At 47.2% G+C, this 14,587-nt stretch overlaps 3 protein-coding genes across 3 annotated transcripts; 1 reads left to right on the top strand and 2 right to left on the bottom strand.

Annotated features, from left to right (window-relative positions):
- Positions 1 to 4,025: 4,025 nt before the first annotated feature.
- HD556DRAFT_1449074 (uncharacterized protein) lies at positions 4,026 to 6,620 on the bottom strand (the record flags this gene model as incomplete). The annotated part of the gene is made up of 4 exons (XM_041307537.1): positions 4,026 to 4,961; positions 5,024 to 5,182; positions 5,225 to 5,251; positions 5,322 to 6,620. The coding sequence occupies 4 exons, from the start codon at positions 6,618 to 6,620 to the stop codon at positions 4,026 to 4,028; spliced, it is 2,421 nt and encodes an 806-aa protein (XP_041154518.1).
- Positions 6,621 to 8,160: 1,540 nt separating this feature from the next.
- On the bottom strand, positions 8,161 to 10,882 carry HD556DRAFT_1449075 (uncharacterized protein; the record flags this gene model as incomplete). The annotated part of the gene is made up of 5 exons (XM_041307538.1): positions 8,161 to 8,769; positions 8,827 to 9,951; positions 10,006 to 10,296; positions 10,342 to 10,701; positions 10,751 to 10,882. The coding sequence occupies 5 exons, from the start codon at positions 10,880 to 10,882 to the stop codon at positions 8,161 to 8,163; spliced, it is 2,517 nt and encodes an 838-aa protein (XP_041154519.1).
- Positions 10,883 to 13,154: 2,272 nt separating this feature from the next.
- On the top strand, positions 13,155 to 13,391 carry HD556DRAFT_1187991 (uncharacterized protein; the record flags this gene model as incomplete). Its single annotated transcript, XM_041296117.1, has 1 exon — positions 13,155 to 13,391. A coding segment is annotated over one exon (237 nt), but the record flags the coding sequence as incomplete, so codon positions are not given.
- Positions 13,392 to 14,587: the final 1,196 nt, after the last annotated feature.

The following is a 14,587-nucleotide window of genomic DNA, read 5'->3' on the forward strand; positions in this document are numbered from 1 at the left end:
GATGGTGACTTAGCCATTGTCGAGTTTACCTTTGGAGCTAATACAGCAGCTTCCGTCGAGGATCGCACCTATTGATGCACCTGAACAAACACCAGACTACTTGGCGATGCTCCATCAGCAAATCACCGAGCCCTTGTACAAGATTGTACAAGCAATACAATTTCACAACAAAGTCCCTCCTATACAAGCTTGTCACAAGGCCTTACAGCCTATACAAATGGTCACAATCTTGACATGTTGGACATACTATACAGACTAGACATATTGTACAGTTTAGACACATTATACAGTTTAGACATAGCACACACACTTAGATCAAATTCAGTAGTACTAGCACGGACAAAACATGACAGACACAATGTGCAGGCCTAGTAAGGCGCTGCATCCATTCTATTCAAACAACGTGATACTGATAACCAACGACAAAAAATTACTATAAAATGATGTTGACATTGTCGCTGCCTGCCGCACTGTCAGAATCGTCCCGAAACTCACCCATCATCCCCACATCAGCCCATTCCTCTAGCATACTTTCCAGTTCCTGATGACGCTCGGGGATATCCATCAATGTGTCAACCGACTTTTGTAGGGAGTCAAAATCAGACCTGCATTTATCAGCGGACAGGTCGGGGACTTTGTCTGTGCCTGTATTGCGGAACCCAGTTAGAATACCCTTCGCCTGTCGAACCATCAGCAATAGCATTAAGAATAAATTTTTCAAAAAGCATACAACCGCGCTGACGAGAATGAGGGCATTAATGGGGATCGTTTTTCGGAATTCTTCGGTCAACTTGAGGGCCTTTTTGCCGTTACCATAGTAGAAGTCGATACATGCATCCTTGAGAACTTGCGAAACGAAATTCCTGTACTTGCCCTAAATGAACCAATGCTTCAATAAAATGCGCCGCCCCATGATGTTGTTACTAACCACTGACGAGTCAGGCAATCGAAGATAGTCACCAGATTTGATCAGCTTAGACGCTGCATCAGCGACGTGCCATTGGAGGGCGTCCTTCTGCCCCATGTTGCCTTTGGGGAAGATGCCATACATTTGTTTCGCAATAGATAGTACGATTTTCTTGAGCTCTGTGTGAAATGTGAATAAGTCGTTGCAAAGCTGATGATGGATCAGCGAGCATGTTCATGGTCAGTACTCAGGACTCACAAGGCGCGACATCTGTGCCCTGTACTCTGGGAAATAGCCTTGACAAGAGACATCAAATGACAGCAACACTGGTGAATTAAAACTTACCGTTTTCCATTTTGATCTTCTTTGAATGGTAATTCCATAATACCACATCTAAGACTTCTTGTGCGAGCTGTAGCGCATCCTGATGCTCTGGGATAGGATGAGTCAGAACAGCCTGCAAGTGCATCTCTAATTTGGCTGCCTGGAGAAATGCTTGCCAACATGGCGGATAGAACCCGAGTTTCGAGGGATTAGTCTGCTTGTTCGTTCGTTCACCTTTGTTCCTTGATTCAGGTGTGGGACTACAAATACGAGAGTGAGAACGGCTTGGAACAGGGGTATGAGAATGCGAGTGATTGGATTGAGTGGCTTGCCTATGTGGTGGCCGCGACAAGGAATGTCCAGGAGATGGTCCATGGGATATACTCGGACGTGGAGATCTTGAGCGAGTGAAAATGGTTGACTGAGTCAGGGAGTGTTGACGAGGAGACAGTCTGTGGGAAGTGTGATCACGACCCCTGCTTGAACGCGGAGACCTTGAGCGAGTGTCATATCCCACGTTCCGGACCCGGACCTATCACACACATCATTTCCGGATGTCCGGATCCGGCCGACATCTATCTATGTCTGGATCCGACCCGCATCTAACTTCCTCGCCTTATCCCTTTGTACGTTTCTACTCCAGTTAGACCATATCATTTTCCGTACCTCATTTCATTTCCGCCTTTATTTTCATCTGTTCTAATCTCCGGGTTCATTTACTATTTTCCGATAGACTAGCATTTGACTTTTCTATATGCTCCGTCCACAGCTTTGTATAGCTTCAGACTGTGTTTCTGTTCTCCGATAAATCCTCAGTAGTATATAAACCCTGTAGAATCTATGTACATCCTTAGTTCGAATATCATCTTAGACTCTGCTCATTCTCTCCTCCATCCGACTTGAGTTTCTCTTTCGTCGACCTCCGCTCGTCTTAGGATTGATTCCTATAGACTTGTCACCTCCGCCTCTACCTCTGGTAGTCCTCCGCTGTTTCCTTTCTAGTTCGGACTTCATCCGGATTAGTCTTATCTCTTGTTCCCGAACGTCCGCCGGAATTCCCGCGCATCGGACATCGGACTCCGGACATCGTCCGGTAACCTTCAGACATCGTTCGACAGCCCTCGAAAGTTAGGGGCACGTACTCGGGTCAGGGGCGCAGCGCACGAGCTGAAGCCAAGCCCTTCGGATCCGACCTTTGAGCACGTTCTTAACAGTGAGCAAAAACAGTTGTTGACCGAGTCGGGGAGCGTCGACGAGGAGATGGTCCGCGGGAGGTGGGACCACGACCTCTGCTTGAACGCGGAGACCTTGAGCAAGCAAAAACAGTTGTTGACCGAGTCGGGGAGCGTCGACGAGGAGATGGTCTGCGGGAGGTGGGATCATGACCTCTGCTTGAATGCAGAGACTTTGAGCGAGCAGAGGGAGTAAATGTCGACGTTGAACTCACCCACGGGCAGAACCAGCCTTTGCAGATGGCCCTTTTCGAGGTGCACGCTGGGGAGACTTGAAGCGAGCGGAAGAAGTACGTGTCTCAGGGGACTGATGACGAGGCACCTATAGCGTAGCAAATCAGAAACAAGGAGATTCAAGTAGTAAGAGCTTACATGTTTGGGTGAATATTGGCGAGGAGACTTCGAACGACCAGAGGGTGTGGCCGCGAGAGTTCTAGAGAAAATTAGCAAATACATGATTTGTTTAAGAAATGGTGCATGCTTGATAAACGGGTCGGGGAAGGAGCCTTGCGACGTCCGTTCTTCGCTTGATGGTGTTTAAGGACATCATAAGGGATCGTATCTGTATGCTCATCCTTGTGTCCAGGCTGGCTTTCGTCAAATTCCATCAGGTCATCACCATCACCACCTATGAGTGCATCAGTCAAAGCTGGACCATCGTCATACTCCCCAAAATCATTGTCAGCTGCTCATCTTTCATCTTGCGTCTCGTGTTCATCGGCACTCTTCCCCAACCCGTCAAAATCATCCAAGTCTCCTGATCCACTACGATTTTCCAAATCCTGCTCTGTGACTTCGCTACCGGCTTCCTTGTGATTGTGACCGATGGGATGGGTTGCCTGGGACTGGGATGGCTTGAAACCAAACCTATCTGAAGGGCGGGCTATGTGGAGACGAGCGTGTTCACTCTCTGGCCATGAAGAATCGGGTTCAACAGAACTCTTTGGAGTGCTGGCCTGACAAACATTTGTTAGTTGGGTACTTTCACTGAATTTTTGAAAAAAAATTACTTTTTTCCTGCGTCTCTTGAGTTGCGAAGGAGCCATTGGATTTTCTTCGGAGTCGCTTATATCAAGATCATTCAATGCCTTCTTTCGCCTCGTTTGGGCCATTAGAGTTTCGCCAGTTTTTTGAAGTTGTGCAGCATGACCACTGATACCTCGCGTGGACCGTGAGCTTCATCGAGCAGGATCAACATCTGCTCGTGCCACCTTGGCTCCCTTCCTCGACTTATCACCTGGGGAACCTTGTCTGGCCCTTTTCCTGGGAGGCATCGAGTGAAGAAAACAAAGCTGTAAGGTAGTCAGTTACGGTAATACTTAAAATGTATTACATAAGCTAATCAGCGCTTGGACTTGTTTGCACAAGGAACCATATGAAGGGCAACCGGCATGCACATGAACACTGATGTTACCAAGGTCTTAGTTCATGAGTGAAGATGGCATAAAGTATTCTTGAGTTTTGTGTGAAATAAGATAACTAATAATGAGCCAAAGAAATCGCGCCTGCGCTTCCTGCCTTTTGAGTTCTTGAGTGTACAGTTAAACATAATGGACGTGCGGTTAAACCTGCTTCCGAGTCTTCCGTTTAGAACGACGAGGCTTACTAGGAAGTTCCTCAGTCATGGAGCCAGCACCTGAGACAGGAAGTTTGTTTGGGCCAACAGATGGCAATGATGGGAGTGGAGGAGGAATCATTTTGTTCTTCTGCCCAGAGCGACGAGGTCGAAGACGAGTCTCCTTGATCATAGGGCCAGAAGTGGGGGGAGGAGAAGAGGAATGAAATGGTGATGCCATGGAGCCAGAAGCTGAAGAAGAAATTGCGCCCCGGGTAACAGATGGCGTTGACGGGAGTTCAGGAGGCAGCATCTGCATTTTCCGCCCCGAACGACGGGGCCGAACACCAGTATCCTGGGTCATAGCTTCAATAGGAGGGGGCGGGAGAGAAGCAGGAGGGAGAAAAGTGGGGTGATGAGGACGCGCGGGGAGAGGAAGAGAAGTAGGAGGAGAAGTGGCGACAGATGGCACTGGCAAAAATGCAACACTTAGCGATGTTGGGGTACCTGGAAAGCTTAGAATTTTCTCCAGACCCTGTTGCATAATCTCGAGGATTTCCTCATGAGACAAGTCACGTTCATTGTGTAGCGCATCCCCAATTGCCTTGCGCCATTCCTCAAGGATGGGGCGACAAGCTCGAAAGTATGGTGTTGGTTCGTAGTGTGGATGTTTCTCTATGAGAAATTCTTTCTTCAACAATCCACTAGTCCCAAGACCATCTCCATCCATCGTCAGGTAAGCCTTGCGCCACCTAGGGGCATTGACAGGGTGCACTCCTTCGGCCAACACTTTACCATTGGGTCCTTCATACGTGGTTGTGAATTCGAGGAGGATATAAAAGAGTGACTCCAGGTCGTCGGAGGCTCTGTGGTCGATCATGGATGGACGTGGAACGTCTCCCATGAGCTTTAGAAGATGGCAGGATATATAGGGTACAGTTCCCTTCAAGGTTGAGGCATATGAGCTATATATATAAACGAAGAATGTATAGAAATATAACTTACAGTACCACGTGAATCTACTGCTGCATTATTTTTGAGGAATTTGGCGTGATCAAAGTCGATGAAGTAGCCCTTTCCGTCGTGGATGATTATATTGTTGGGACTGAGGTCACTGTGTAGAACGTTCCACTGGGTGACCATTGCTTCATGAGCTGGTAGTGGCTGTCATTACAAAGAACTTTAACAAACACAAAAGAAACTCACCAACAATAAGATCTCAAAAAATGCTGACTAGCTCAGGGAGGGACTTGAAGGTCGTCAGCGGAAGCCCGCAAGGGGTCAATAGCATGCGACGATGAACCTTGTTAGAGTATATTGGTGCTTCCAGAAGGTATTTGCTAATGTGTTCGCAAATCCTTGCTGTGCAGTCTGATTGTCCAGCATACTGGACGTCCCAATATTTTTTGAGACTGACCACATTTGGAATGCCATCGACTGCCTGGAGGAGCATCACTTCATGATCCAGGTTTTCTGCATCGACCCAACAATCCTTCAATGCAAACTCTGTTCCGTGCTGATCTTGAACACAATAACAAACGGTCCCGCGCGAAAATAGACCACGACTCTTCCATAAAATATCCATAATCCAGTACACCTCACCGTCGTTGTCCATTACCCAGCCTTTTGTTCCTTCTGGCATGGGATCTATACCCTCAGGAAGATCATTGTGAGAACCGGTGGAGCAGAGGTCGGTACAAACATGAACAGTAGGATCGAACCCAAGGGAAGCTAGGTCTGATAGTGTTATTGCATTCAAGATGTCGACGAAACGCACGGCACTTGAACCAATTGGGACGGGTTGAGAGATTATCATTCCAGAGCGGTCCATATAATGAGCGCGGAGCTGGAGGTTTGCAATACTAAATAAAACAATGAAACGGCGCCACAGCTGTTCTTGCATTATAAGATAACCCTTGGTGGCGACCCCTAGGAATATGGGTATATCTTTTCCTTGAACTAATTCCGACTTGGTGATCTCGATATTGGTGAGAACATCCGCCCAGGTCTTTTTGCCTGATTGACTCTTTTTCAGCCTGAAGTCCATGAGGACTAAATCAGGCTTGTGCGATTTGGTGGCATCTGGAATGGGTGTGGTGGCGAATTCAGAGGACCAGTACCGTGGTTCCGGGACAACATTGGAGGGAAGGGGGTTTGGTGAGTCTGATTGGGAGGATTCGTCACTGGCCTCACGGATGATATTGCGCATAGCATAGTATATACTCCGCAAGAGGCGCTCCCAGCTTTTCTCTTCTGATGACTTGACGGGAAGGTTTGGTCTCTTTTGTCCAGCTGCAGCATTGAACAATTGCTGTGACCAGCTGGTGTCTGTGTCCATCATTGAATCTTCATCTATCTCCTCCAGGTCTGTCTCAGTCTCATCATTCCCCAACTCCCACCGCCGCCTTAACTTCTTCACAGGACCTGAAAAGGCACCATTGAGCCTCCATTCTAGACCAGTCTGCAGGTTCTGTAATAAAGATGCTCCCTGTAAGAGTGCTTCACCTTTTTTTTTGATGTATCTGATGCCTAAGATATCTTTGGTTGTGAGGTCCGATCCTGGAATAAGGGCATCCAGGATGGATGATTTCCTGCCTTTCATCCCCTCCTCCCATAAGACTCATCTGCCTCCAGCAAGCACGCCATCCCTACCCACAGGTAAGAGTTTGTTTTTCATCAGTAAATCCATGTCTTCCTTCAAACGAGGTAAAAAATCGCCACCAGCAGGGATGGAGCTTGTAACTGTCGCCAGCAGATAATGATTGGTAAAAGACAGTGCCATTGACATGGTCGAGACGTTTTACACAGCAACGTTGTGCTTAGACCTTCCTTGCACAATGCACAATGCGCCACGCTCATTCATATTGTGATATGTGATAGGCTTCTAAAGTTATCCTTAATGGAGTAAAGATATTCTCGTGCCAACCGAACAATTCAGTTCAACGAGCAAATATTGTAAGTACTAGCATGATTGGACGTATCTACTAATACTATCATTGTGAAGCATAGTAAATGGCATCATAGATCTCTTTATCGAAGTATTTATTCAAGAAAAACGAGTGTGAATAATGCGAAGACGTCACTTTCGTTAATTGCACATCCGCCACATCCCCCAGTCGAGGGATAACACTGATGAACACACGAAGTTGATTCAACAAAATGAAATTACCAACAGGAGAGCCGTCAGCATGCTTGGCACATTTCAGTGTATGCATCCCGGTGGCTGGATCGATCGGCCCAATATTCAAACACTGTACATAGCAGAGATATTGATCTTGCCATTTAATGCGATGTAGAGACTGATATCTCTGTAGGCTTGCAGGGATCTAAATTCCCATCGTCTCTATCACTTCCTAATATAGCGTGACTCATATTTCATCCAGCGCACTTGAGCGCTCTGTCGGCCGCTCGTGCGCACGAGCACTTCGGTCGTGCATCCTCGGTTCTGTCGCTAGTCCTCCGTCCATCCATTCCATGTCCGTTCGGTTCGTCGGTGCATATTCCCATTCTATTTCCAATTATTCTGACATATCTCCGGCACTTATGGCCATATCTCGTATGTTTTCCGTTATGGACCCTTACATTACATATAATACAATACGAGTGCCGCGGCCGTACATTACTAGAAACTCTGCCAAATTAGTCCATTAAGAGTCGCTCCGCTCCACCACCCGCACGCACACATCACTCCCTCTCAGCGCGCGCTTCCGTTATAAGTCGCGCTTCGCCGCTTATCGTCGCCTGCCGTCGCTCACCAGCACTTCACGTCGCTTTCGTTCGCTCATCGTCGTGCACCTTACCAGGCCTGACCAAGCACCCGGCCCAGTGTTTCCCTCCACACATATACTTAGAGGAACCTTCTCAGTAGCAATCCCCTTGGGTCAACACGCATCTCGCTCATTGAGGACTACTTGAGTATATCTCATACCACCCTTATCACCACACTACCAATTCCTCATCTACAGTGAGAACCTCGCCGAGCGATTGGACATACAATAATGTATAACTCACAGATTGCATGACCTTCGAAGGATGCATCAATTTTGTATTGGTGAATAAATATATGCAATGAGAATGCGCTAACCTGTTAGGCCTGATTTGGGCCATTCAGCGGTTCTGTCTATATTAACCAGGACAAAATCTCATCGGCCTTTGGGCCATCCAGGGCCCGAAGGAGAGGCATGTATAGTCTGGGCTGGTAATATGATACTAGAATCGTGGAAGGATGTTTGTTGTAGACGAACCGAATGCCAGACTTGAACACGATCAAATGGAAGGATTGGAGCACAATCGATCAACGGTCTTCTTCTTGAAGCGACCTCATGAACTACTCCTCTGCCTCTCGCGTCACGCTGCAAGAAATCTGAAAGTGCAATGTGCAGATCCGGTATATTGTAGTCAACAGAAATGTCCTCAACTTTGACTCCGCCACGAGACGGATCATAGTTGAGATGGATAGCAATGGTACCACCTATAAACGTTCGAGGAGGGTAAGCAAGTTCTCTGCGGCTGAGGGTAGCAAATCGCTTGGCTTTGCTGAAATAATTCGTGGTAATGCGCGTATGATTCATCTCCTTGAGGAGGGCGGTCCGGGGATCAGATGGCTCCTGTTCATCGTAATCAATATTGTCTTCTTCCCCTTCATTCTCCTCGGCAACGTCTACAGGACTGCAATCAAGATCATGGCTCTTGAGTGTTGTAGCAATCGCGAAATGTCGCAGTTTCTCCTTGCGATCCAGATGGCGACATATCTGTGGGCCGTAATCATTATTGTTTGTGTGTCATGCAGGGTCCTTAATTTCAGACACATGGGCGTGTTCAGTTGCATCCGCGGACCACTGGATGAGGGCGCCAACTTTGCGCGTACTGGACATGATGCTCTGCAGGAGTTCCAACTTAGGGATGAACCAATTGTCAATCGGCTTCTTCACTCCCATCCGTGCACCTAACGTCATGATAATATTCTTATTTTCATGAAAAGTCAAAAGGGATTGGTCAATACACGACAGTAAGTCGTCGTCAGGTGCAGGACACTGCGCCAAGTACCGGACATCCATGAGGGCATGTATTGCAATCACGAAGCAACGAGGAGCTACACCAGATATCAGGCCAACAATGTAGCGCTGAATGTCACAGTGAACTCTGCCTGTGACCTGCTTGAGTTTAGAAATTCCACCCGCGAAGTGGCGATAGCCTGTGATGGGCTGTAATATGGAGAACCTGAAATCTAGCTCCTGGGCACCAACAACCTTGAGACACCACTGAAGGTCATGGTCATAAAATTCCTTGTGCCAGTGATGTAGTGGTTCTGGCGTCAGGAAGATAGAGGGGTCAGCGTGGGGGAAGCCCTCCCAGAAAGGTGCATGAACACCATTTAGCCGATGTTCAGCGCATGCCTCAAAATACGCCTCGAGATCATTTGGATCAACTGTGATACTGGCAAGCTGAGCAAGAGTTATCACGCATGTATGAGCGGGGTGCCGGAAATGATCCCCAAACTGCAGATACGAAGCCATGGTGAAAGGAGATGTCTTCCCACGCACGCATGCAAGCATAGCTGCCTCTGGGGTATCGACGATGTACACTGCAAGAGGCGTAAAACAGTGTTGAACATTTCCCACCAGATCGGACATCATGATGCCAACTTCTGCTGCTATCATCAAGGGCTTTAGGACAACCAAAAGGCACTCATGCACCAGGCGGTCTTCAAGCATGCCATGCATCCATTGGTTGGGGTGTAGGTACTTTGGAATGGGGAGGAGAGCCGTGAGCATGAAGGCTTTTGATGAGAGTTTCGTACGAGTACACATACATATGTTGGCGAGGCCGAGAAGAAGTGGATGGGCAATCCTGGCACCAGTCATGGTAGTGATATTTGTTTTATTGGAAGATAAAACAGTACCGAGGATTGTAGCACCTCTAGGATATTGGCTCTGCAGGAATGATGGTAAGACAACGCAAAATGAGTAGACTGAATCTGCACATACCTGCATGTCCCAAGCAGAATTACCTGTCAACCATTCAGAATATACCCTCAGAAGCCGCGCTGCCATTTTGTATACGCGACGAGGGATGAAATCGAGCTTATCGTGAAACAGAGGATTGCTAAAAAGGCTTTCCAAGCATTCAATGGGATCTCTCCAGAATAAGCAGATAGGAAGTTTTGTAGGATGAATTGAGGGAATAGTCTGGCATTTCCAGCTTGGTCCGCTGGGGAGCATCTCGGCACAACTACGCAACTCTCTAGCGTTGCTGAATGATAGTTGTAAATTTTGGATCTGGAAGATAAGTTATAATCACTGTGTCAGAGTACAAACACATACCATGCGAAGCTTCAAAAATTCATCAATTGCTGCCATACTAAGGGATGAGCGAAGGAGATAGCCAGCGACTTCCCATTCCTCCTTGGATGCAAAAGGGTATAATAGATTGTCCTTCCTGTACTCCGCATACTCATCGGCGTTGAATACATCCAAAAAGGTCAAGCCATTTTTCGAATAACAAGCCCCGGCACCCTCATACTTCTCCTCCAAAGACTCCCCAGCTGCTCCAAAATCATCGTCGAGTGAACCAAAGTCATCGCCGATGTTCCAAAAGTCGTTAAATTGTAGTTGATCCTCGACGCGAGTATCTGGGTCAAGTTCTGGAGCTGAAGGTGAGACATCGCACTGTGGTAGTTGCACCTGTGTAAACTGTGAGATATAGACTATGTCATGCATGTAGCTGTGGCACGACATTTGGGGCTGGCTCAGATGCCGATGTGAAGAAGTAAAGGTGACTGGCCAGCAAGAAAGCTAGAGCACCAATAAAATCCAACTGAGTGCGGGTGTGCTGTCTCAACCCAAGAGGATTGCTATGAAGCATTTCCTTCAAGTAATATGCAAAGGGAGCAAACGTGGAACGAAATAGAACTAAGTTGACCTTGGAAAAGCGAGACTGCGGGTCCGGTGAGTGCACGATGAGAAAAGAGCTAAAGCGAGAGGATCCTAGGTAAAGAGCGGCGGGTTTCTAGGTGAAGCACGGTTCCGCAAGTAGCGGCTAGGTATAAACAAGGTTTGAAGCCGAGGTATAACTAGGTATGAAAAATGCTAAGTCGGAAACCAAGAGCGGTTCGGATCCGCGCAGAGCCTAGGTAAGGAAACTTAGAGGTGCATTCTCGGAGCAGTCAAGAACACACGGGTTCGAAGTGAGAAGTGAACAAAGCTTGTCAATTGATCAAATAATACTAGGAACATCTAAGTGACTCCGCAAAACAAAGGTAGTGTCTGAGGGAAGGGAAGTACTGTACTGTATGTAGTGCGAGGCTTTATCCTACTATGTGAGCGTCCGGAACCCGTAGGCGAGAACTGTAGCAATGAAACGAGGCAGATAAGTAATATGTAAGGAGAGCGCGCGCGGAACGGAATACGCAGTTACATGTAATAACCCTTGATAGCGCTTAGTCAAACTGAGAGAAAATGAACACGCACCAACAGAGATAGGCGGACATGGAAAGGACATGGATGGAGGACGGATCCAAGTACGGGTGTATGCCAGTTGGCTATCGGCCGAAGTAACTCCTAGAGTAGGACTGGAATGACACGGATCCAACAAGTTTCTATAGACCTTGATATGAGTATCGAAAGATGCTCGTTCCCACCCAGCACGGGTCCAAGCGTCACACCGAGTAACACTGCTGTCCTTGGTAGACGTTTTCCCGCACTTTGGACATGTTGACATCAGATTCAGACTCAAGAATTCACACAGTTGTAATGTATCGGTTTTACTCTGTCATGATATTTGTCACTCACATATCCATATCACTCACATATCATTCATGAACTCTCATAGCTTCAACTCGGAAACCTTTTCTCAATCTTTGTTCTCTGAATACAGTCAGCATCACACGGTTCTTCTAAACACATCTCCCAATCACCTCAGATCCATTCAAAAACCTTGTCAGCCAATGACCAAATTTTCGCCGCACAACTCATCAAGCTCAATCAGAGAGGAGCCTCATTTTCCTGTGAATACTCACCTTGTAAGGTCAATCATTCGTTGTGGTACATTATTCTTACCCGTCTTCGGGCAGGATGTAAACTAAGATAGGCGTCACTCTTATCCAGCACCGCTTACATCAGCACATTGAGAGCCTCGTCATTGCTCAAATTATGAGCACATATATTTGTTTTTGATGTATATGGATCCTAGGAACTATCTAATAGTAGTTTAGCTTGAATTGCCAGGAAACAGAAATAAAAAATATTCAAAACTGGAGGAGATTTTCATCCCCCAAAAATTTTTGTTCTATACAGTCAGAAAGTAGTTTACAAGGCCATGGGATGCGAGGGAATGATTTTCAAGTTTTCGGCACACCAACTTTTGGCCGCTTATATAATACATCACGTGATATGTGCCTGGGCAGGACGAGGAGGAGAAGGCAGCAAAAATCAGGGATATTACACACATAAAGCATCTCTCAATGGGTGTAAAGTCTAAAGCTAATAAGGCTCGTCTCAAAAATATTCAGTCTGCACTTTCCAGGTCCCACAAAGCCACGGTCGAAGATGTCTCTGACTCTGAGGAGGACTCCAGCTGCAGTGATTCCGAGGATGATATGGAGTTCAGTGTGGAAGAAGAGGGAGATATACAGGATGAAGCAGCACTTCTCACATTCTCAGAAATCCTCTTTCATGCACAGAATACTGCTGCCGAAGGGGAAAGACAGAGGTCAAAAGATACCGGAAGGCCAAAGCATTACACCGGAAACTCAACTCGGACTCTACGACGTCATGCTCTGAAAAGGAAAAGGATTGCGGGAACAAATCAGACTTTCATCAGCAGCTGGATTACAAAGAAGCCGGAATTCGAAGGTGTCCAAGTTGAAGGCACTGAATCTCCATATGAGGTGAGTTCTGATGTCATGGCTCGTGTGCATGAGCAAATCGTTTAAAAATAGCCAAGCCCTGTTCGAGAGGAGGAAGAAGAATCTTCCGAATCAGCATCAGATTCATCTGGGGATTCCATGGGAGAGAACCCATCTCGATCATCACCTTTTGAAATGTTATTCAGCGAACAGGAGGAACAAATTCAGAAAATGCTGGAAGACATCCGAAATGGACAGCCACCCTGCGATGACAGTCCAGAGACATTCACAGATTCAGTTCTCAATGCTCTTGATTACAAAGACTTCCCTGCCTTACATCGGGCTCGAGAAAAAATTGCAGCGAGCAGCAAAGACAAGAAGCTTGATGTGGTTTTCCGATCTCGCATCACAGCAATGCTTGGTGCTTTGAACCTCTACCTTGATCCGGAGCTGTCGTATGGTTGGCGTGAAGCATCTCTCGTGGCCTCGAAATCACTAGGCCAAGGAATCAATCATGCACGCAACATACGCACCTGGATTCATCAGTTTCTCTGTAATGGGAAGTTCCCTCTCCATCGATACGGTCAATACCACTCATCAATTCTTGAGGACGAAGACTTCGCACAAGAAATTCAACTTCACCTGTCCGAAGTCCAGCAACAGGAGGGCCACATCCGAGCTCAAGATATTGTGGACTATGTTGCCACACCAAAAGTGCAGGAGAGGCTTGGTGCAAAGGCCAAGGTAATTTCAAAGCGGACAGCGCAGCGGTGGCTGCGCAAACTCGATTGGCGTTATGGACGAAAACGGAATGGCATGTACATTGACGGCCATGAACGTCCTGATGTTGTTGAGTATCGCAATCAGTTCATTCAACGATGGCAGGAGTACGAGAAGAGAATGTTTATCTACGATAATGATGGCAACATTCAGTACACACCAAAGGGCTTCCCCGTCGCTCAAGCTGGCCGATTTCGTCTCATTCTCGTAACACATGATGAATCAACCTTTTATGCCAACGACCGTCGCAAAACGGGGTGGTCTCACTCAAGTGAGAAGGCCACTCCTCAACCCAAGGGCGAAGGACCATCATTAATGATTTCGGATATGTTAACGTCTGAATGGGGCCGGTTGCAGCATGGTGATAGGTGAGTGTCACAATTTGCAGCATTGCGTGAAATAATGCTGACTGCGTAAAATTTAGCGAGGCGCGGGTTATTTTCAAGGCGGGAAAAAATCGGGATGGGTACTTCTCCGCATTAGATCTGCTCAAACAAGTGGAGCACTCAATTGATATCTTCGACGACAAAACCAACGGCTTCGCAACAGGCTTGTTCATGTTTGACAATGCACCAAGCCACCAAAAACGAGCACCGGATGCCTTGTCAGCTCGGAAAATGCCCAAAAGACCTCACCAAAACTGGACGCACCATAAAGATGGGCCACACATGCGGAACGGCACATTCAACGGTCAATCACAGGAATTTTATTATTGCGACGATCACCCAACCATGCCTGGTTGGTTCAAAGGCATGGAAACAATCATTCGAGAGCGGAATCTCTGGCCTGCAACTGGACTCAATGCACAGTGCGAGGGATTCAAGTGCGAGCTTAACCGCACAGACTGTTGTTGCCGGCGATTATTGTTTTCCCAACCAGATTTCACTTCGCAAAAATCTCACCTCGAAGAATACATCACTTCCCGTGGCCACATCTGCGATTTC

Source organism: Suillus plorans (genome assembly GCF_016647745.1).
Source record: "Suillus plorans strain S12 chromosome Unknown HD556scaffold_83, whole genome shotgun sequence".
Lineage (NCBI taxonomy): Eukaryota > Fungi > Basidiomycota > Agaricomycetes > Boletales > Suillaceae > Suillus > Suillus plorans.